Source organism: Macrobrachium nipponense, chromosome 6, assembly GCF_015104395.2.
Source record: "Macrobrachium nipponense isolate FS-2020 chromosome 6, ASM1510439v2, whole genome shotgun sequence".
Classification (NCBI taxonomy): Eukaryota; Metazoa; Arthropoda; class Malacostraca; order Decapoda; family Palaemonidae; genus Macrobrachium; species Macrobrachium nipponense.
The window spans coordinates 125,497,943-125,522,203 of NC_061108.1; the positions used below are offsets into that span (position 1 = coordinate 125,497,943).

The 24,261-nt window shown below is 38.4% G+C and overlaps 1 protein-coding gene across 3 annotated transcripts in view; it reads right to left on the reverse strand.

Moving 5' to 3' along the window:
- The window catches only part of LOC135216134 (phosphoribosyl pyrophosphate synthase-associated protein 2-like), a 166,417-nt gene that overhangs the window by 20,395 nt on the left and 121,761 nt on the right, over positions 1 to 24,261 (reverse strand). For all 3 annotated transcript variants that reach the window (XM_064251215.1, XM_064251213.1, XM_064251214.1), the window contains one exon: positions 12,268 to 12,455. In XM_064251215.1, coding sequence (XP_064107285.1) covers positions 12,268 to 12,455 — 188 coding nt within the window. The remainder of the gene's footprint in view (positions 1 to 12,267; positions 12,456 to 24,261) is intronic.

Here is a 24,261-nt window from a genome sequence, read left to right on the forward strand (position 1 = left end):
ACCTGCTGAACCACCTTATTACCAAATTTCATTTGTACTATTCCTATAGGAACAATGGGGTACTCATGACAATTAAACAAACCAGATATTTCATGAGTATATACAGTAATTTATGAAAAAGTATGCAGTTACTCAGATGACCCATGATTGTTCACTTAACTCTAAATGTAAGATATTTCATACACCACTGCCCAATCTCCTTATCAGCTGGGTGTATGCATGCTCATACTATAACATTTGTCATTGAGTGTTTATATCAAATAGTATTTGTGTTGAGTATCCGTATTGAATAGTTTATTAGTAATAATAATGCACTGCATTTTATTTCATATCTTATGATTACATAACAAGGTTTTAGATTAAAGAGGATAATGTGAGATTTATTTGAATTGGGACAATTTTTCAATACCTTTTTTAATTACGTATCATTTGATCTGAGTTATAATTTGCTTTATAAGCATTAGTAGCGCTCGCACATTTTGCCGTTCCATAATTCCATCTAGTTGTATGGTCAGTCAAGCTAAGGAAGGACATTTAGGGTCACAGTAGTATTTTTTATATATAAGCATACACTTTGAGAAGCGTCTGCACTGGAGCTGCTTTCATATATATAATCTTCAGTTACTGTTTTGTCTAATTATTTATATTTTCCAATAACAGATTCTATACCCTATCTCTACTTTCTGAAGTAATGTTCGCTTAATTTTTTCTTGGTTATTACATAGTTCCAGATTTTGTACAATCTCGTATCTTTTATAGAAAGAATATTTCTATTGATTAGTCCATCCTCATCTTCATTTTTAGTAACTACTATCCACCACATATTAGTCACTGTTATGTTTTGTAATTCTAACAAGTTATCAATTTTTGCAACTGACAAATAATTTCAAGAATGTTGGATTATAGAGGGTTTTAACCCTCTTACGCCGAAGCGGTAAAAAAAAAAAATTGTCTCCCGTGTGCCAGAGGTGTTTCAGAGTGAGCGCGGAAGCGGAAAAAATATTTTTTTCAAAAAATCACAGCGCGCTTAGTTTTCAAGATTAAGAGTTAATTTTTGGCTCCTTTTTTTGTCATTGGCTGAAGTTTAGTATGCAACCATCAGAAATGAAAAAAATTATCATTATCATATATAAATAATGCGATATATGATAGCGCAAAAATGAAGTTTTCATAATAAAACTAATATTGTAATACTTACCTGAACACCTGAATGATTCCCACCCTCCTCCCCACTTCAATTTGATAGTGAATGATTCAATTGAGGAATGAGGAGACAGGCCACTGGTGGCAGGTATTTGCGGCAGCGTTGCCAACGGTAACACAGGTAACTCATTTGACTAGATTTTACCTGCAGCGTTGGTAACACTGACAGTTAAAATTACCCACTTAGTGGGTAAATGTGTGGGGATATAGTTCGGGCTGGTCAGTGACCAGGGCTAATTCAGGTGTTCAGGTAAGTATTACAATATTAGTTTTATTATGAAAACTTCATATTGCAATACACTCCCTGAACACCTGAATTAGCCCGATTAACAACATTTAGTCGGAGGCGGGGTCAATCTCATTCAGCCCGACCTGTACACGGAACATACGCAGGTAACTCATAAGCAACCTAGCATGTATAAAAGCATGTATCCTCACCTAGTTATCCAAACTCGGAGGTGTGGATGTTTGCAAAGAAAGTACTTCAAAGTCAGTGTTGAGTCTAACTTACTATCTGAGTCAGAAGTACCTCCCATGTGATAAGCTATACTTCTTATTCATGGAGGTAAAACAAAAACAAATCTCCTCACCTGGTTGTCCAGCTCAGTAACTGAGGATGCTTGCATAGGAAGTACCATACCGTCGGTGTCGAGTCCTAGGTAACCTGCCTGAGTCTGAAGAACCTCCCATGTGGTAGTTCTATACCTCTCATGTATGGAGGGGAAATGGTGAACCTCCCATGTGGCTATAGCCTCTCATGTATGGAGGAGAAGTTGAGCGTGCAGGACCTTCAGTTCTCTACTGCTCACTGATGTAGATGACTTGTGCTGAAGAAGTAGTTGTTATTCCAACATGATCATCGGGATCTGCCTAACCTCAAGGGCCTAAGGGACAAAACACTCTGTCTAAGCTTGACCAACAGAAACACTAGAGTTCATTAGACTATCACTGCCTCCCTAAACTTCTAACACCATAAAGTTCATTTCGACTATCACTGCTTACCTAAACTTCTAACACCCTGAAGTTCATTTCGACTATCACTGCTTACCTAAACTTCTAACACCCTGAAGTTCATTTCGACTATCACTGCTTACCTAAACTTCTAACACCCTGAAGTTCATTTAGACTATCACTGCTTACCTAAACTTCTAACACCCTATCTCTACCAAGCCAACTATCAAAATGAGTTACCGCAACGACAGGACCCCGAGAGTAACCTCTCTGAAGAAAGTGAAATTCCTTAAGGTACGGTGTTGTGAAAAACCACCTCAAGAAAAAAAACACCTACACAATCGCCGACAGCGAAACATTCCTCTGGAAGCCAAAGGGTAGCCCTCCGCATACTTGCGCCCTTGGATTGACTAAGAGTCCATTCTTATGAGTGTCCGGATAAGCAATGATTTAACAATAGTCCCTCCTCTCCTTGCCAAAAACATATAACCCTCAGAAATGTTAGTCTGGTATGCAAACCCCCTCGAAACCAATGTGAAGAGGTTATCAAACAGTCCAGGCTCAGAGAACCAACTATCAACTCTCACCACATCCACACAGAGTGGCTGTGAAAGGTGTCCTCCAAATACGAGCCTCATGATCCGTAACCCTTACCACACTAATCAATGAAGGAACCCAATAGAGAAAAACCTCAACTGACTCGTAAACCGGAAGTCGGACTCCGGCAGAGGAGTTACCCGCTACCTCATACAGAAAAATGATGCTAGCTTAAGTCATTCCCCAAAAACTGCCCGACTCGCCGAAACCAGACTACCCTACTTGATGTTTGAGAGACTGCTGGTTGTTGTTTGAATACAACATATCAAAACATTACATGAATTAACTGAGATCCCTCCGGAGCCTGGAATGCGGAAAGATAGAATGGAAAAAGTCCACAATCCGTTATACTCGCTTCCTTCGCCGGAGAAACAAAAACAAAAAAACCCAAAAAACCCAACACTTAGCAAACGAGTCTCTCTTCAAAGGTATCTATCCTCTGTCAGACCTGTCCGGCCACACCGGAACAGGAAAACAAAGGAGAAAAGCCGAACCCAGAAAAGCAGCACCCAAGAACCCGGAACCTACTACACCTGGCTGCTCGATACCAAACGACATAAGATCCCATCATATCTGAGCCTACCGATCCGATTGCGCAACGATATACCAACAAGAAGATCATAAACTACTGTGCAAGTCGTACTCGACTGCGCAACCCGCACTCCCCCAAGACATCATGATGTAACCCCTGCTGTCCGACCGCTGTCCACCCACTCACAAGAGCGAACAACTGTCTGTCAACAGTTCCGCAAAACCTGTAAGAGTTAGTCACTCGACTGCGGATACCATCACTCTCCAGTGACGATAACGTTACGCCTGAGCCGAAAATACCTTGGCGATGAACGACCACGCATGCGAGTCACTCCCATACTGTTGCGCCAAACATGTACCAACCAAGACGATGACCTAACCTTGAACCAGTCTCAATTTACTGCGAAATCTCCGCACTCACCATTGACTATGACACGAGACCAGACGACTACAATTGGCGAGCAAACACCCTTAAGAGCGAAGAAGTCGCAAAACGCGATCCAATCTACCCCCTTTACCAATACGTACTAAACCTAGACTGGAATCCGAAGCAAGTGACGGAAAGAAGTACTCCCAGACACGGAATCAAGGTCGAACCCCCCTTGAAAATCCCCTTAGGACGGAACAGAAAAGCAGCAGGAAAAAGTTGAGAAAATAAGGAGAGAGAGAAAAGTCACTACGAGTAACCCACAGGAACACCTAGCGCCAATATTGTGCAGGTGGAGAACTAACTGTGCGGTACAGTGCTTTAATAACGGGTTACGAACTGCGGAACCAATGGGAGCCGCAGAAGGAATTACCAGCTACCCTAAGAAAGGGGGCCGAGGGCACAAAAGGTGCTAATTACAATGCAGACGAACTGCGAACGGCCGTTTAGCCCCCCACCCCCCCCCCCCCCCCCGGAAATTACCAGCGGTAAGCACGTTACGTCTCACACTCCTAAGGTATATAAATGGGAACAAAGAAGGAAGATTACTAACTACCCTATGAAAGGAGTGGGTGGTGACAACCGGTATCGATACAATCAACGATGGCGCAGGTGAATCTCCAACTGCCGTAGCCTCCTCAAGAACAAACCTACGGAGGACACATTACGTCTCAAAACAAGTTAAGGATGAAAATACGGAGTTGCGGAACCACCGCCTTGGAAGCATCAACATCATCAGCCTGAGAACTACAGGACCCTCCGGGAAGGTGCTACGAAGGCAGCCCCTCCAAATTATTTCCTTTAACCCGGTGAGAGAGAGAGAGAGAGAGAGAGAGAGAGAGAGAGAGAGAGAGAGAGAGAGAGAGAGAGAGAGAGAGAGAGAGAGAGAGAGATTGAAATCTTCTCCAAATTTCAGGATGAAACAATGAAACTGGCTCTACTGTGATATTGGTAAATATAAACAGTATGAGCGAGAAGACTCCGAAGCGACATCCGAAGAATGAGCAGCTGAAGAAGGTTGTGTAAAGACAATATAAGGTTAACAGAAAAACTGGGCGAGAGAAAACTAGACCGACTCTGTTCCCCATGATAATCTGAGAAACATTAGAAAATCAGGAAATTATTCAAGACGTGGTCGTGAATACAGTCCGTATTGAAGCTACTGTAATTAACATGCGTTAATTCGAATTTTTTGCAACGATGGGGTTAGTATTTAAAATCGAAACTACATTGCAAATAAGTCTTCCTATATCTCTCGCGCAGCTGGCGTAGGCAGCATTGTGCATCAGACAGCGAGATTGTAGGGTTTAAAATAGAATTTAGGCCAAAGGCCGAATATTGGGAACTATGAGGTCATTGAGCGCTGAAGGGAAATTGACAGAAAAATGTTTGAAAAGGTGTAACAGGAAGAAAAACCTCTGTTGCACAACGAGTCAATTGTTAGGAGAGGGTGGAAAAACAGCATAGTAGAGAAAAAAAATGAAATCAGGAAAGTAAGAGAGAGAGAGAGAATATTACAATCGTCTAACTTCTCCACCTCCATAAATTTGCACCCTCTTCTAAGTTAAAAGGTATTATCTTAATGATAATATACTCGTATAACTGCGTACTGCTATGAACAACCGAACGAGAACTTGTTGCTAATACGATCGAATCCTATAGCAACATCACTTTATTGTATTGATCGGCGTGCGAAAGTAATCGAATCCGATAACAACGTCTGTTTATTGCATTCATCCGCGTGCGACGGTAATTACTGTATTCATGTTTATAAATGTAGCTGAAGCTGATAAGGCAAAATTACGTGCATCAGCAACCTGGAAGAGGTCCCAAGCTTTTGTATGAATTCAAACGCAGCCGTGGTAAAATAAAGTAACAGCATGAAAGAGCTCGTTTACTGTTGTTTCACACCGGTAAAGATTAATCAAGTGTAAGGTTCGTAATACCTATGAAAACGAGTGAAAAACGAACGGAATCGTTAAATTTACGCATCTAAGCCGAGGGAAAAACTAGCTTCCAATGAGACGTATCAGTCAAATTTTGGCCTTAAATTACATCGTAAGACGAACAGCATGACTTCGTTTTATAAGCTAAGTATCCAGATACTCATTATGGTAACTAGAAACAAAAACATTAGCCGAGACCAAGTGATATGGTTGAATCTGGAGCCAAGGAAAAAAAAGACTAGCCGGCATCATTGTCTGTTTAAGCCACGCCTCCTCACAACAGTGCTGTTTTGACAAGCTTGTGTAATTGTAATTTAATTGAAAAGTAATAAATTACATATTTCAATTTAATTGAAAATTAATAAATTACATTTTAAGGTAATTAAATTAACTTTATTAGGCCAAATATTAATTTCAGTTGTCACTGTAATTTAATAATACAACTGGTAATTCTTTTGTAACTGTAATTGACATAAGCACAATGTAATTACTGACAGCCATTAGTCTGTTAAACGTATGAAGACGTCATACAACGAATTCCTTATAGTATCCGACATCTAATTATATGCCACAAGATACCAGTATTGACTATGTTAAATGTCCAACATAGTTGAAAACACGTCTCCTTCAAGACGACAAACCTGGCCTAAGTAAGGAAGAGTTGTTACGTTAGTTACGCTAGCCAATCAGGACAAGAATGAGGTGGATACGGCGACGCAAACCCGTATTCGCCATCAGCTGATTCCAGAGCGTGAATGACTGCCGAGTTAGTATTTATACTACGCTAATATGATGATACATACAATACACTAAATGCTTTAGTCGGACAGAATCTGATCTTCATTCTGTTCGATTACATTCATATTGAATTATACTAAGATCGGATTCTCGTTCGTTTCAATTACATCTGTACTGAATTATCCGTAGTCAGAATGCCTGAGCCTAAAGCGTTAGCCACTATAAAAATCACTACCGTTTTATGTAGTACAGCGAATACTTTGGCTAGGCTAGGCTACTGTACATATATCATCGTGAACACTAGGCTAGCCGTAGTTAATTTTATTCGATTTCTCTACATAACGAATTATCGTACGTCGATATGCGTTGAACAGAGAATTAGTCGATATTAAAAATTACGCTATCGTATAAGTAGAGGAAAGTAACCTTAAAGACGAAGGATAAGTATTCAACCCTTCAGAACCCGACAGTACCCCTAAACCAGAATCTGAACGGCCAACCATGGCCTAAAAGATTCTGACGAAAGGAACTAGAAGCAAGAAACACCTAATAGGCTCTAGGGACACTGTCCCTCTATAAACTACTACTTATAATAGAAAACCGACCGGAAGAAGCCTGCACTTCTCTTCCTAAACACTATTTAGCCATTATCCCTACTCGTCTGTATCGAGCCTAAATTTTCATCATCCTGAGAACTTACAAATCGAGGGGAGGGGAAATCTGCTGCCAACACTGCCTGCTCCGCGCCGGGGGGCCGGCAGAACCTACCCACTCGGAGGCTTGCGGTTCTCCATTACCCCCAGCACCCGTTAGGGCTGGTTCTGGAACAGGCAGGGGGGCTGAAAAAGAAACGATTAGAATTCAACTATACTACTAGTACCACTATCTCTATTTTTGTTAAATTATTCGTCAGGCTAGAAATATTCTTAACATACTAGATGATACCTGTCCACTAATCTCTGGAATAACTAACTAATGTTTCGTTGTCTCCTGACCAAGACAAACATCTCTGACTAGTATTGCACTAAACCTTACTACACGAAATAACGAAAAGAACGTCGATCATGTATGCGGGTACTCATCCAACGCTTGAAGGGCGTGCAGAGCCGATGAGCACCAACATATCCAGCAGTAGAAGGCTCGATCGTCGAACTGTAGATGAAGTAGAAGCAGAGGCGTTTGCAGTCGGCGACAACGTTATTTTAGAGCCGATGAGCACCAACATATCCAGCGGTAGAAGGCTCGATCGTCGAGGCGTTTGTAGAAGGCAATGACGTTTATTTCCTAACTTATCCATAGCGAGTACAAAGTAGCTATCCAAAGTGAAACGGGAAAATTCGTGTTTGTAACCAAGATGCGAAAAACTCTTTGAGTGGGGTCGGGCTAAATGACCAAAAGTTCGCCTGATGTGGGACTGATCCGCACAGCAAGGCGAACAAAAAACAATTCAATTGAGGAATGAGGAGACAGGCCACTGGTGGCAGGTATTTGCGGCAGCGTTGCCAACGGTAACACAGGTAACTCATTTGACTAGATTTTACCTGCAGCGTTGGTAACACTGACAGTTAAAATTACCCACTTAGTGGGTAAATGTGTGGGGATATAGTTCGGGCTGGTCAGTGACCAGGGCTAATTCAGGTGTTCAGGGAGTGTATTGCAATACGAAATTTCATATATAATTGTATTCAAATCGCGCTGTGCGCAAAACGGTTATAGGTAACAAGTTACTTTTTTTCCATTGTAATGTACACTAAATTGCAATCCTTTTGGTATATAACACATTGTAAAACGATAAAAGCAACACAGAGAAAATATTATCACAAAATAATGCATGAATTCGTAACGCGCGGACGTAAACAAATATTTTTTTCAAAAATTCACCATAAATCTAAATATTGCCCTAGAGACTTCCAATTTCTTTCAAAATGAAGACAAATGATTCAATATTACTATACTGTAAGAGTATTAGCTTACAATTGCAGTTTTCGACCATATCTGACGAGTTAAAGTTGACCGAATGTCAAATTTTTATATATATATATTTTTTATATGCAATTATTTCGGAAATAAGAAAAGCTACAACCTTCAAATATTTTTCGTTTTATTCTAAATGAAATTGCACACATTTTCATATATAAAACTCTATGAAATACTTAATATGAAATGGAGCAAATATTCCGAGAATGGTACATACGCATTTCGGAGATTTGTGGCGGAGAATCTGCGCGCGGAGGGAAGGAAAGATTTTTTTTAAAATTCACCATAAATCTAAATATTTTGCTAGAGACTTCGAATTTGTTTCAAGATGAAGATAAATGACTGAATATTACTAGACTGTAAGAGTTTTAGCTTACAATTGCGTTTTTTTACTATTTCAGTAGAGTCAAAGTTGACCGAACGTGGTTTTTTTTCTATTTATCGTGATTTATATGCAAATATTTCAAAAATGAGAAAAGCTAAAACCTTCAATTATTTTTTGTTGTATTCTACATGAAATTGCGCACATTTTCATATATAAAACTTTATGTAACGGCTAATTTAAAATGGTGCAAACATTACCACAATCGCACGTATGATTTTTTCGGAAGAGTTACCGCGCGGACGTAAAGAAAATGTTATTTTTTTCATAAATTCACCATAAATCAAAATATTGTGCTAGAGACTTCCAATTTGTTTCAAAATGAAGGTAAATGCTTGAATATTACTAGAATATAAGCGTTTTAGCTCAATTGCGTTTTTCGACCATTTCGGTAGAGTCAAGTTGACCGAAGGTTGAAATCTTGGCAATTATCGTTATTTATATGAAAATATCTCAAAAATGATAAAAACTACAACCATGGGTTGTTTTTAGTTGTATTGTGCATGAAATTGTGCACATTTTCATATATAAAACTTTATATAACGGCTAATCTTAAAATGGTGCAAACATTACCACAATCACATGTATGATTTTTTTCGGAAGAGTTACCGCGCGGACGTAAGGAAAAAGTTTTTTCATAAATTCACCATAAATCGAAATATTGTGCTAGAGACTTCCAATTAGTTGCAAAATTAAGGTAAATGATTGAATATTACTAAAATATAAGAGTTTTAGCTTACAATTGCGTTTTTCGACCATTTCGGTAGAGTCAAAGTTGACCGAAGGTTGAAATTTTGGCAATTATCGTTGTTTATATGAAAATATCTCAAAACTGATAAAAGCTACAATCATGAGTATTTTATTGTTGTATTCTATATAAAAATGCGCACATTTTCATATATAATACTTCATGTAACGGCTAATTTACAAGGGTACAAAAATTATGTCAAAGCGACGAAATAATTTCCGAGATGTGTCACTGATACTTTTTAGTGCGGCAAGAAAGAAATTCGCGCTCGCACGCCTGCGTAATGATTGTAAACAAAACAACACCTTGATCCCCCAAGGCGCGTGATTCAAAACTTTTAGGCTGGTAGGCCTAAGTATTTTTCCGCGAATTTAAAAAAAAACTTTTGTAAGTCGACGTAAAATACGTCCAGTCGGCACACGGGAGACAAAAAATGTCGACGTAAAATACGGCCAGTTGGCGTAAGAGGGTTAATATCCACTAACTCTCCTGAAGGTCAAAATGACTTTTTGACACCCATCATCTTAAGGGGTCCGGCCGGCTAATGCCCTTTTTTAAGGACAGGACTTTGATATTCATACCACATAATAAGGTGATTTGGGACATCTCCAAACCGCATATGATTTTCGCCTCTGACCTTCGGTTTTGTGACGCCAGGGCGATTTATCCCGAAAATAACCATTTTTCAAATTCTATCTCCTCCTTGGGTCCTTCCCTTGATATTTAATATTAAGACCTGGGATTACTACCATATATAAACCTGATGTAGACCTCCAATCGAATGAAGAGTTTTTTTTCTAAAAGTCATTTTTTTGCTAGATATGAATTTTTCAATATGGTAAAAAAATAAACCCTATAAATCAGGAGAAAAAAATTTATAAAAAAATACGAAACAAAAATTGGAAAAAAGGGCTTGATTTGATTGTTCTATAATGTCTTTCTGAGTTATATACCAAATTCCAATGTTATAGCTTTAAAACTAAGTGAGAAGATAGATTTTGAAGGTCAATAAGTATAGTTTTGAGATACGGGCGTTCAAAGTTTTCCTTCGTATTTCTATAAAGACAATGCTAATAAATAATGATTATTATGAATGTATATTTCTTTTTTGTGTATTAATAAACCAAAACTATTTTATTTATCATAATTTAATAATAAATGATGATCCCTTTGCTCATATATCGCAGCCTGGGGCACTGCTTGAGGCAAGATGGGGCACTCCTTCCTACGCAACTCTCTCTCTCTCCTTCACTAACTTGGCTTATTACAACGAATTTTCTTCTTCTGTATGTTAGCGAGATGTTTTCCTTGTATTTTCCTTTTTGGCATGATGAAATTCTTGCCCGAAACAAAGATAAAAAAACGTAAAATGGAAGAGAATGTCAAGAGGTGAAACTCGAAGGCGTACTCTTTTTTTACAAAGACAATTTAATAAATCATGATTATTATGAATTTCATATTCCATTTTGGGTATTGAAAAACCAAAACTTTGTTATTTATCATAAATGAAGATCTCTTTGCTCAAAGATCGTAGCCTTGGGCATAGTGTGACGTGTGCTGTCAAGCAAGACGGGGGCGTTACTAAGCAACCCTCCCCTCTCTCTTCACTAACTACGCATATATTATGATATTCTGTAATAATACTTGAGCGATTTTTCTTTGTCTGTATGTTAGTGAGATGTTTTCCTTGTCTTTTCCTCATTGGCATGATGAAATTCTTGCCGAAACATACATAAACATACGTAAAAGCGGGCGAATGGCAGAGGTGAAATGGAACGTGTAGACTACTTGAAGTCTGTGATCGCACTAAATCAGGACTGGACTTGGTAGCTGAGCCTGAAGTCTCCTTCTCGACTCGGGGAATGTCTACAGATGCCATTTCTCCCAATTTCTTTGACAATAATTATCAAAATTAACGATAATAGAAGAAATATTGCATTTTCTTGTACGGATCAATGTTTTAGGCTTATTGAGTTACGATAACTAATTACCCTGTAACTACGAAAGTAAGAGGAATTTTGAAGAAATATTTTGTATACGTATTCTCAATTGCCATATGAAGCTCCATGAATTTTTTCATGACTTGGCATTTTTCGCCCTATACCACCATATATAGGGGTTCCGGCAAGCCCCCTAAAAGGGAAGTTTTGTACATGCAACTTCCCCGGCAGATATATACTTAGCTATAGTCTCCAACGTCTGTCGGCTAAGTATATATCTGCCGGGTAAGTATATACAAAACTTTATTGTATCATAACAATATCATTTTTGTACATGCAACTTCCCATTTGTTTCCAAAAAGAGGAGTCAAAATGAGTAAACATCAGGTTTGCCCCTTGTATTTTTTTTTCTTAATTTCACTACTTCACAGGGCTCAAATCTTACACTCTATTGGTTCCCCTACACCTTTGATTTAAGACTCTAGTAAGAAGTACTTAGTATAAAGAAGATGTACATTAACTACATGCATCTGAATCATATGAAATTGTGGGGATAAAGAACCCTGATATCTGTCAGATAGTTTAGTGAAAGTGAAACTGTATACTATACTCTATCAAGTCTTAACACTTTTACTGCCAACAATTGTAGATAAAACAAATTCCTCAGCTAAGAGCAAGGTGTTACCAAATTTTCATTATTATATAATATTACAGGGTCATATTCTTATCATCTTCAGGGATCGCGGATCGTCAACTCAATACTCGAAGAGTAATCCAAACTCTAATCTTTCTTTTCTTGACATCAATACTTCAATAAAACTACTCACCACCATGATAGCTATACGGCCACCAACATCTCCAACAACATTGATGGGAGGCTTTTCCTTGGCAGCAAGTGCTGGGACCCCAACTCCAACATCCATAATACGAGAATGCTCCACCAGTGGAGGAGAATTCCTACCATCAGCTTGTTCATCTTCGTTTGTCTTCTGCTCTCCATGAATGACAGCAATGCCTAAATAAAACCAGATACCATTAACAAATAAAGGATTTTACCAATATTTTAAAGTCATTTAACCCAACCACTGACTCATATTCTTGACTCACTGGGTTAACCACAAAGTTCAGGAAACCCAAAAACACAAGAAGTAAACAAAAACAAATACTCCTAATATGGACCGAGGAGTACAGAATTTGGCAAAGTCAAAGAACTTGTTCTAAAACACAACCATACGTTTCTAAGTTAATAGTTTCTGGGAAATAGGACAATATGAATGGTAACAGCAAAAGAATTTTTAGGGCTGTAAGAATAAACTTACTTGTAATAACTCCATAAAAAGTGGAAAAGATCCAGAGGCTTTGATTAATAAAAGGACCTCAGTTATGTTTTTACAGTTTAATTAACATTAACTTGTTTCTGCAAGCTAACTGTATTAAGAGAAAGAATTCTGACTTGCAGCTACAACCCAAGGGCAAGTTACTGAAATGAGTGTGAAAAATGTGCAACAAATTTTGCTAAGCCTGACAAGAACAGTGAATACAAAAGTTATATATAAAAAAGATTAGTTAGATATGGTACGTCAACGAAATTTTTTTTTTTTTAAATTCGCGGAAAAATAGTTATAAGCCTACTAGGCAAAAACTTTTGAATCACGCGCCTTGGGGGATTCTGGGAGCTCACGGATCAAGCTGTTGTTTTGTTTACAAGCGTTACCCAGGCGCGCAAGCAGGAATTTCTTTCTTCTCGCACTAAAAAGCATCAGCGACACATCACAGATATTATTTCGTCACTTTGACATAATTTTTCCACCATTTTATATTAGCCGTTACATAGAGTACATATTATATATGAAAATGTGTGCAATTTTATGTAGAATACAACAAAAAACAATCCATGGTTGTAGCTTTTATCAGTTTTGAAATATTTTCATATAAATAACAGTAAGTGCCAAAATTTCAGCCTACGGTCAACTTTGACTCGACCGAAATGGTCGAAAAACACAATTGTAAGCTAAAACTCTTATATTCTAGTAATATTCAATCATTTACCTTCATTTTGCAACAAATTGGAAGTCTCTAGCACAACATTTAAATTTATGGTGAATTTATGAAAAAACTTTTACATTACGTCCGCGCGGTAACTCTTCCGAAAAAATCTTAAATTTTTATGTCCAATTGTCGTAATGTTTGCGCCATTTTAAATTAGCCGTTACATAAAGTGTTATATATGGAAATGTGCGCAATGTCATGTAGAATAAAACTAGAAACACTCCATGGTTGAAGCTTTAGTCAGTTTTGAAATATTTTCGTATAAATAACGATAAGTGCCAAAATTACAACCTTTGGTCAACTTTGACTCGACCGAAATGGTCAAAAACCGCAATTGTAAGCAAAAACTCTTACATTCTAGTAATATTCAATCATTTACCTTCATTTTGCAACAAATTGGAAGTCACTAGCACAATATTTCGATTTATGGTGAATTTTGAAAAAAAAAAAAAACTTTTTCCTATGTCCGCGCAGTAACTGCCAAAAAATTTTTTTCGTCCAATTGTCATGATGTTTTGGACAGTTTTATATTAGCCATTACATAAAGTTTTATATATGAAAATGTGCGCAATTTCATGTAGAATACACCAAAAAACAATCCATGGTTGTAGCTTTTATCAGTTTTGAAATATTTTCATATAAATAACGATAAGTGTCAAAATATCAACCTTCGGTCAACTTTGACTCGACCAAAATGGTCGAAAAACGCAATTGTAAGCTAAAACTATTACATTCTAGTAATATTCCATCATTTACTTTTATTTTGCAACAAATTGGAAGTCTTTAGCACAATATTTTGATTTATGGTGAATTTATATATATATATAAAAAAAAAAACATTTTCCTTACGTCCGCGTGGTAACTCTTCCGGAAAAAATCAGAAATTTTTTCGACAGATTGTCGTAATGTTTGCACCATTTTAAATTAGCCGTTACATAAAGTTTTATATATGAAAATGTGCGCAATTTCATGTAGAATACAACAAAAACAACCCATGGTTGTAGCTTTTATCGGTTTTGAAATATTTTCATATAAATAACGATAAGTGCCAAAATTTCAACCTTCGGTCAACTTTGACTCGACCAGAATGGTCAAAAAACGCATTTGTCAGCTAAAACTATTACATTCCAGTAATATTCAATCATTTACCTTTATTTTGCAACAAATTGGAAGTCTCTAGCACAATATTTTGATTTATGGTGAATTTATGAAAAAAACTTTTTCCTTATGTCCACGTGGTAACTCTTCCGAAAAAATCAGAAATTTTTTCATCCAATTGTTGTAATGTTTGCACCATTTTAAATTAGCCATTACATAAAGTTTTATCTATGAAAATATGCACAATTTCATGTAGAATACAACAAAAAATAACCCATGGTTGTAGCTTTTATCAGTTTTGAAATATTTTCATATAAATAACGATAAATAGAAAAAATTCGACCTTCAGTCAACTTTAACTCGACCGAAATGGTCGAAAACTGTAATTGTAAGCTACAACACTTACAGTCTAGTAATATTCAATCAATTACCTTCATTTTGCAACAAACGGGAAGTCTCTAGCACAATATTTTGATTTATGGTGAATTTTTGAAAAGAGCTTTTTTTTATGTCCTGGCATTATGAATTCATGCATCATATTGTGATATTTTCTCTGTGTTGCTTTGATCGTTTTACAATTTGTTATATACCAAAATCATCGCAATTTAGTGTACAATACAACGAAAAATAATTCATTCATTAGCTTTAACAGTTTTGCTCACAGTGCGATTTGTATACAATTATATATGAATTTTTTTTTGCGCTGTCATATATTCCAATATTTATATATGATAGATATTTTTTTTCATTTCTGATGGTTGCATACTAAACTTCAGGCAATGACGAAAAAAAAGGAGCCAAAAATGAACTCTTAATCTTGAATATTAAGCATGCTGTGATTTTTGAAAAAACTTTTTTTCCGCTTCGGCACTCACTCGCGAACGCCGCCGGCATATGGGAGACACTTTCGGAAATACCGGCTCGGCGTTCAAGGGTTAATGATCAATTTAAAATTATGCAAAACTAAAGCACAAGCCCAGCTACTCCTTTATCTATGAAATGAGTGTCATTTCAGAATTAAGAAAGTTGCAACTTACCAATACATGTTTGACCCCCCCCCCCCCCCCCCCCCCAAAAAAAAAAAAATCTAGTTTTGAAAAGTCCGAACCTTGAGCAAAACTTTTATAATAAATTGTGTATGTCTGTATTATACACAAAATGTTCAAGATTAATGTCTAGAGAAGCCAAATAGCCTTAGAAAAACTACCAATAAAAAACACTGTAAGAGTATCTATGAAACAATTGAAGTAATTTGTAACAATTTTTTTTACTGATTTTCATTAGTCTGTAACTTCAAAAATATATGTTACCAATTTTCAATCAATTCTTCAGCAGATTAATTATGAAATATTAAATGGCTGAAGGTTTCAGGATACTGGCAAGGCAATGTGAAAAACCTTTATTGCGTGTCTAAGTTCACAATCATGATATCTATATTTTACACAGCCAGATTTATGAACTGAGGATGGACCCTTCAGACAGTACAATTTAGTGGTATCTGAAGCACTTTTAATGCTATGCGTTTCTAACCAACATAACGAAGATACAATGAGCATTATTTATGGATATCTTTCTTATTTGCTGTCCTGAAACTTGAAAGTAAGCAGCAGTAGTAAGTTTCACACAATCTAAGGGAACCAAACACAGTACAGCTTAAACGTATTTCTAAATGTATTAAACCATTAATATCTGTACATTACCTGCTAATAACCTAGCAAGCAAAATGAACATGTAATAAATAAATGCAGAGATTTCACCACAGGTCCAAAATGAAATGTAACTGGGAACCTACGAATAAGATGGCAAAAATTGAAAAAGAATTCAACATAAGAATCACCATCTGCTGGTCTCCATTACCTCACCAAGATATTTGGCAAATCAAATTACATTTCTCATACCCTGAACACCAAGGATAGTACACCTACTATATGCTAAATTGAACCCAAAATGGAATTTAGCATCAAATGACTATCTGAAAAAGAATTCCAGCTTAGTATTAGAAATCGAGTTACAGTGGTCTCTTCACTAAAGTTGATATATACTATCTCCCATACCGATACTCTGGAACTTTTATCCGAGTTCCTTTTAATTCTACATACTATTGCTTTGTTTTTACAACCTTGACCAAATATTGGAATACTTGATGGCTGTTTGAATGCCTACTTGCTACTGTATCACTATCATTATTACTACAGGGAGCCCTCCAGTTATCTGGTGGTGTTGTTATTCATCATAAGCCTACTACATACTCTTGGTTAAAGTTCAACCCATTCACAGGATGATTTGCCATTGCCCATATCATCAGAATGGAGCTTCCCCAATCAGCTCATATGCTGAAGCCAAACAAATCCACAGCTAAAGATTTGATCAAATAGCAGAAATCCTTTGGTAAAGTGATATTTGCCCCCATAAAACCTGTTCCTTGAACAGTCAATGTCATATGCTCTAAAAACTCATATCCAACCTGATTTGACCAATTTCCCAACTTGTATTTATTTGGGCCCCATTATTCGCAGGGGATGTGTACCGCAACCACCTGCGAGTAGCTAAAATCAGTGAATACTTGACACCCCTCTAAAAATGCATATTTTGAAAATTAAAAAAAAAAACTTTAAAAATACTTATACCTGAGTATTTAAATAGTTTTATTACAAAAAAATGCATTTAGTCAAGAAAATGAAAATACAGTAATTAGTGACTATTTCTCTATGAAAAATACAGAAAATAGGCAAATTTTCTGCCAATAATGTGTACGTATATATGTTCCACAGAAAAATCCTCAAATGGGTGAAGCTGCAAATCTGGAACAAAAAATAGGCAGGGCATTGTATGTCCCTCTCTATAGCCTCTCCTATGACTACCTGCTAAGCCTTAGGTCATTGGTGGTCTTCTTTGGTCTAGATTTTAGCAAGCCTTCCAAAACTATATATGCCATTAAAACATTTCTGCATACATTATTTAAAATCATGACTGCTTGTATACACAGCTCATCTTCATTACTATTTCTATTCCTGTTAAAAGAGTCTTTAATGTGTACCAGGAAACATATAGGACACTGTCTGTACAATGCATAAACTGTGGTTAATTAGAAAACCACATAAACACATCGCCAGCCAATGAGCAAACAGGAGGCTCAAATAACCAATCATTAAGACAAACTGTCATCCACCGAAAATCACAGCATAAAAAAATACTCAAATGACACAAGGTTCAGAATCTGATTGAAACTTAAATTTTACACTGCTTCACTGCATATCATTATAATCTGTATGATAATTACTGAATCTTTAAATAGCATAATTCAATCTATGGCCTGAAATAATGGGCTAATGTAACCTTAAAGGATTTGCGTTTCTGTGCTTCACAAAAAATAACTATTTGAATAATTTATTTTATGGAGATATTAACAGGTGGGAAAAGGAAGTAATTGAATGAGGGTATTTAATAAAAGTACCATACAGGCTTTTCAAGCTTCATTAAATAAGCCTTAAAGGAAGTCCCCAATCAAAAATTTTTGTCAAGTAATTAGCATACACCCATTTGTTGTCTCCTTACCACAACACCCATCATACTAGAAGAGAGAGAGAACAAAGAAAAAGCAAAAAGAGGAAAAAGATAAAATGTACACAAAAATTTAAGATAATTAACATCAGAACTATTTGGAAGGAGTGAAAATAACTCAGATGTACATTGTAGATGGAGAGAAAAACTTGGCTCACTTGAGCAAAAGGCATAATACCTAGTGAGTTTTGACTATTCAAAACTAATCACACAGCCATTCTAACCAATCTAATTAAAAGTGATCAAGAACAAATGACTAAAACTACCTAGCAACATTATATAAAATACAAGGCACTAACAAGAAGCACTGTGAAAAAACAAATAATGTGAAATTAGGAAACTAATTAATCTATATTTCATATAATAAATCCCCAGGAATAGGACCAAAATCCCTAAGGACAATGATATTCAATTATAGGGGTTAACCTTAGTCACGAATGCTTCTATTTTCTCAAGTTTACAAATAGAGAGAGACAACCCAATAATTTCCATCTTTTCCAATTACTGAGAGCTGAAATAATCAGAAAAATGCCAGCATCTAGATATAAAAGTTTTCTAAAATAAACCCTGCTGTACTGTAAACATCATATGTATAAAGAGACAACTTGTAATGGCATTCAAAAGTAATTCAATCAATTTAATCATATATTAATATGAAGTAATATGAGTTAATGTGTACAGTTCATTTAAAGTAAAATGTAATTTTTAAACAAAATAGTTTCTTTATACAAAGTCACTACTTAAAATAACCAGACTTTGTGGAAAATTAATTAACATACATTCATTTCCTGCACAAAAAAAAAGTAGTGAACAAGTAGGTGCGCATTTGGATATCCAGCAGCCAAGTTATTACTTTTTGTGTTGTCTGATCAATTATCTGTGAAAAAATAGTGTTGGGAGGTGGAAACTGTACTATGAGTAATAAGCTCACATGAAAAATATGATATTGTTATGATACAATAAAGTTTTATACATACTTACCTGGCAGATATATACAAAATTATACCCACCCTACCTCCCCTCAGGAGACAGGCGGTATAGAAAAAATATGATAGAACATGGGAATGGTTCCTAGTCCTGCCACCCAGCGGCAGGTAAGTAGATCACCTGACCTACAGGTAGCGTGTGCGCGAAATTCGAATTTCTGTCGGACGACGGAGTCAAATAGCTAAGTATATATCTGCCAGGTAAGTATGTATAAAACTTTATTGTATCATAACAATATCATTTTTATACATTCAACTTACCTGTCAGATATATACTTAGCTGATTCACACCATTGGGGGTGGGACAGAGACAGCTAAATACAGAATCAAACAGGAATCACAACTATCGTTGTAGGTAATAAATAAATAAAACCTTGGTTCCTACCTGTTTAGACTGAAGATTTCATGAATACAATGGTAGATCCTGGAAGGACTATGTCAATGGGTGCTTATCCACTTACTTGACAAGACCTATACAAGGAGCAAAACATCGATCCCGATCACCTCAACCTATCCATGTTAGTTCTAAGATTGCAAGAAGTTATCCCCTAACCTCTTGCAAACAACCACAAACTCGAATCACAAACATTCGTACAGTAAAGTACAAAAATGAAAAAAAAATAAAAAAAAAATTGTTTGTACAATCTAGCCAGTAAGACGTCTCTTGATTCCCCCACTGATCCAAACTAGGATGCCCGTGCGTCACCAAGCATACTAATCAGCAGAAAAAACCAACAACTTGTCTCACAAGGTAGATCTATGTACTATCAAAAATTAGAACAAATACAAATTTTTCTAAGGATCGTTATGTGTTCCCAGCCCCAGCACTGTATCGGCTGATACAAAAGGACCCAGAGAGAAACACTTTTCATATGTTACTTTAACGTCCTTGACATAGTGCGATGCGAACACTGAATTACACCTCCAGTAAGTCGCATCCACAATGTCTTTTAAAGACATGTTCTTCTGAAATGCTAATGAAGTGGCTACCGCTCTAACCTCATGAGCCTTCACTCGGAGAGTCCTGAAAGTCTTCAGTGCAGTTATTATGAGCATCCGTAATAATGCTCCTCACAAAAAATGCTAATGCATTTTTTGACATGGGTCTACTAAGATCCCGAACTGCGCACCACAGGCTTTGTTTACATCCGTTGAGTTCATTCTTCTTCTTTAAATAGAACTTCAGAGCTCTAACCGGACATAAAGATCTTTCTAATTCCTCTCCTACTAGATTTGAAAGTCCTTTAACTTCAAAACTCTTTGGCCAAGGGTTTTTGAAAGGATTCTCGTTCTTGGCCAGAAACAGTGTCTGGAAAGAACAAATTGCCGCATCACTCTTAAATCCTACTCGAGAATCTAGAGCGTGTATTTCACTAATTCTCTTCGCAGTCGCTAACGACAACAAGAAAATACATTTTCTCGTTAGATCTCTAAACGACGCGTTGAGAGGAGGTTCAATCTACTAGATGATAGAAATCTCAAAACTACATCTAGGTTCCAGTTAGGAGTGCGAGAAGAAAAGGTTTTAGAGGTTTCAAAAGATCTAATAAGATCGTGGAGATCTTTATCTTCTGCTATTCTCAAACCTCTGTTTTGAAATACGGCAGAAAGCATACTTCGATAACCTTTAATGGTAGAAACTGATAATTTTGATTCTTCCCTAAGGAAAATCAAGAAATCATCTATGTTAGTCACAGAGGTATCAGAAGAGGACAGTTTACTCTTCTTACACCATCTTCTAAAAACATCCCATTTTGATTGGTAGACCCGAATAGTTGAAGATCTCCGGGCCCTAGCAATTGCTTTTGAAGCTTTGCTTGAAAAGCCTCTCGCTCTGACAAGTCTTTCGATAGTCGAAAGGCAGTCAGAGCGAGAGCGGGGAGGTTTTGATGGTACCTCTCGAAATGGGGTTGTTTGAAGAAGATCTCTCTGTGTGGAAGAGATCTTGGGAAGTCCACTGTCCATTCCTGTACCTCTGTGAACCAATCTTGAGACGGCCAAAAGGGAGCGATGAGTGTTAGTCTCGTCCCTCTTGATGCTGCAAATTTTCTTAACACCACTCCTAACATTTTGAAGGGGGGAAAGGCGTAGGCATCTAGGCCTGACCAGTCCAGCAGCATGGCGTCCACCGCTATCGCTCTCAGGTTTTCCACTAAGGAGCAAAAGTTCTCTATCCTTCTGGATAGGTAGGTGGCGAATAGGTCTATATGTGGACTGCCCCACAGGGACCACAGAGCTTGACACACCTGAATGTGAAGGGTCCATTCTGTGGGGAGAACTTGGTTTAACCTGCTTAGCCTGTCTGCTCTGATGTTCTTCTCTCCTTTCACAAATCTTGTGAGGAGAGTCACCTTCTTTTCTTTCGCCCAATACAACAGCTCTTTTGCTATATGGAACAGAGAAAGAGAGTGAGTTCCCCCTTGTTTCTTGATATATGCCAACGCTGTGGTGTTGTCCGAGTTGACCTGTACCACTTGACCTAACACCTCTGTCTCGAAGGCTTTTAGAGCTAGGAGAACGGCATAAAGTTCTTTGGAGTTTATATGCCAGTCTTGCTGATCCTTCCTCCATTGGCCTGATACTTTTGTCCCTAGAGTCGCTCCCCATCCCTTCTCTGAAGCGTCTGAGAACAAGATTAGGTTTGGGTTCCGAACTTCTAGAGACAAGCCCTCGTTCTTTTCTAAGGGAAAAATCCACCACTTCAGATGATTCTTTACTTCCAGAGGAATACTGAAAGTGTCTGAAAGTTGCCCGTTCTTCCAACTCCAAATTCTTCTTAGGAAGAATTGAAGAGGGCGTAGGTGGAGTCTTCCTAGCGAAATGAACTGTTCTAGTGAGGAAAGGGTTCCCAGAAGACTTAACCACTCCCTCACCGAACTCCGTTCTTTCTCTAGGAAGCTCGAGATTTTCTGTAATCCCCGAGCAATCCTTTCCTGGGACGGAAAAGCCCGAGAATCCATCCGAATCCCCAAATAGACCAAGTTCTGACTGGGGATCATCTGAGATTTCTCGAGGTTCACGAGTAATCCTAACGTCTTTGCTAGGTTCAAAGTAGACTGTAGGTCCTCCAAACACAGTTTCTCCGACTTGGCCCGGATTAGCCAATCGTCGAGATACATTGAGATGTTTATCCCTTCTAAATGAAGCCATTTGGCCACGTTCCGCATCAGATACGTGAATACCTGAGGGGCGGTCGATAGGCCGAAGCACAAGGCCCTGAACTGGAAGATTTGTCCTTGTACAACAAATCTTAGATATTTTCTTGACGATGGGTGAATCGGAACATGAAAGTAAGCATCCTGAAGGTCCAGGGATACCATCCAATCTCCCTGACGTAGGGAAGACAGAACTGAAGCTGAAGTCTCCATGGAGAACTACTTTTTCTCCACGTACCGGTTCAGGACGCTTACATCTAGGACGGGTCTCCATCCCCCCGAAGCCTTTGGAACCAAGAAAAGGCGGTTGTAAAACCCCGGGGAGAATGGATCCTGCACTAGCTCTATTGCATTCTTGTCCCTCATCGACACCACCGTCTGAAGGAGAGTCTCGTTCAGTCCAGGGTCCTTGTAACTTGTCGAAAAATCCTTCGGAGATGTTGCCAAAGGAGGTCTGTCTACAAAGGGAATGATGTACCCCTTCTGTAGGACAGACAGAGTCCAGGGATCTGCTTCTCTTACGGACCAGGCATCCAGAAAGTATTGAAGTCTGGCCCCTACCTGTGCTTGGAGGACATGACTGCTATTTGCTCTTTTTAAAAGAGCGGAAGGAAGACCTCCCTCGCTTGTCAAAGGGTTTTCTCTTCGAAGTTGATCGAGTTGAGGGGGCTCCACGAAAGGGCACCACTGGAGTACGAGCCACCTTCTTCTGAGTCGGAACTGCAGGTCTAATTTTCTTTGTAGATTGCACAAGAAGGTCCTGCGTAGCCTTTTCTGACAGGGATCTCGAAACATCCTTCACTAACGATGAAGGAAACAGATGTTCTGACAGAGGAGCGAATAGTAGAGCGGACCTCTGAGAAGGAGAAACTCCTTTCATCAGAAAGGAACTGTAAAGAGATCTTTTCTTCAACATTCCAGATCCAAAAAGTGCCGCAAACTCACCAGAACCATCTTGCACAGCCTTATCCATGCAAGATAGGACACTGTGCAAAATTTCTGGATCAAGAAAATCTGGCTCACTCGTCTTCTTAGCCAGCACCCCAAGAGACCAATCCAAGAAGTTGAACACCTCTAAGACGTGAAAAATTCCCTTAAGGTGCTGATCTAATTCCGACATACTCCAGGACGCATGTGCTGAATTGAGAGACTGTCTTCTCACAGACTCTACAAGACTCGAGAAATCTGAATCTGCGGACGAGGGGAGCATCAATCCCATCGCCTCTTCCGTCTTATACCAAAGGCCTCTTTTCCCCGTCAGCTTGGAGGGAGGAGAGCAATAAACAGTTCTCAGAGTTTCCTTTTTAGATAAAAGCCACGAATCCAAAGACTGGAGGGCTTTCCTCATTGAGATCGCAGGCTTCATCTTTAAGAGAGCCGAGGATTTCGGGGTTTTTGTGCTCGAAAACAGAGATCTCTGCGAAGGAGGAGCCGCAGGACTAAGAGAATCCCCAAACTCCTCAAGAAGTAACGAGGCTAAAACTTTATAGTTGGAAAGTCCCTCGTTGGTTGAAACTTCTTCCTCAGAAATCTCTTCAAGTTCAAGGTTAGAAGGAGATCGCTCTTTCCTGAACGATTCTCTATCAAGAGAAGTCACTCTAGGAGAATTGTTTCTAGTAGGTGAAGGACTACGAACAAAAACGTCCCTACAACTAGCAGAAGCCTCGCGTCTGGGAGGCGTCACGCTTCTGGCTGGCGTCTTGCGCCTTGCAGCGTCCTCGCGTTTACCTGGCGCCTCTCTCCTGGGAGGCGTCACGCTTCTGGTTGACGTCACGCGCCTTGGAGCGTCCTGGCGCTTGCTTGGCGCCTCTCTCCTGAGAGGCGTCACGCTTCTTGTTGACGTCTCGCGCTTCGTAGCGTCCTGGCGCTTGCCTAGCGCCTCGTTTCTGGGAGGCGTCATGCTTCTGGCTGGCGTCACCTGCTTTGGAGCGTCCTCGCGCTTGCCTGGCGACTCTCTCCTGAGAGGCGTCAC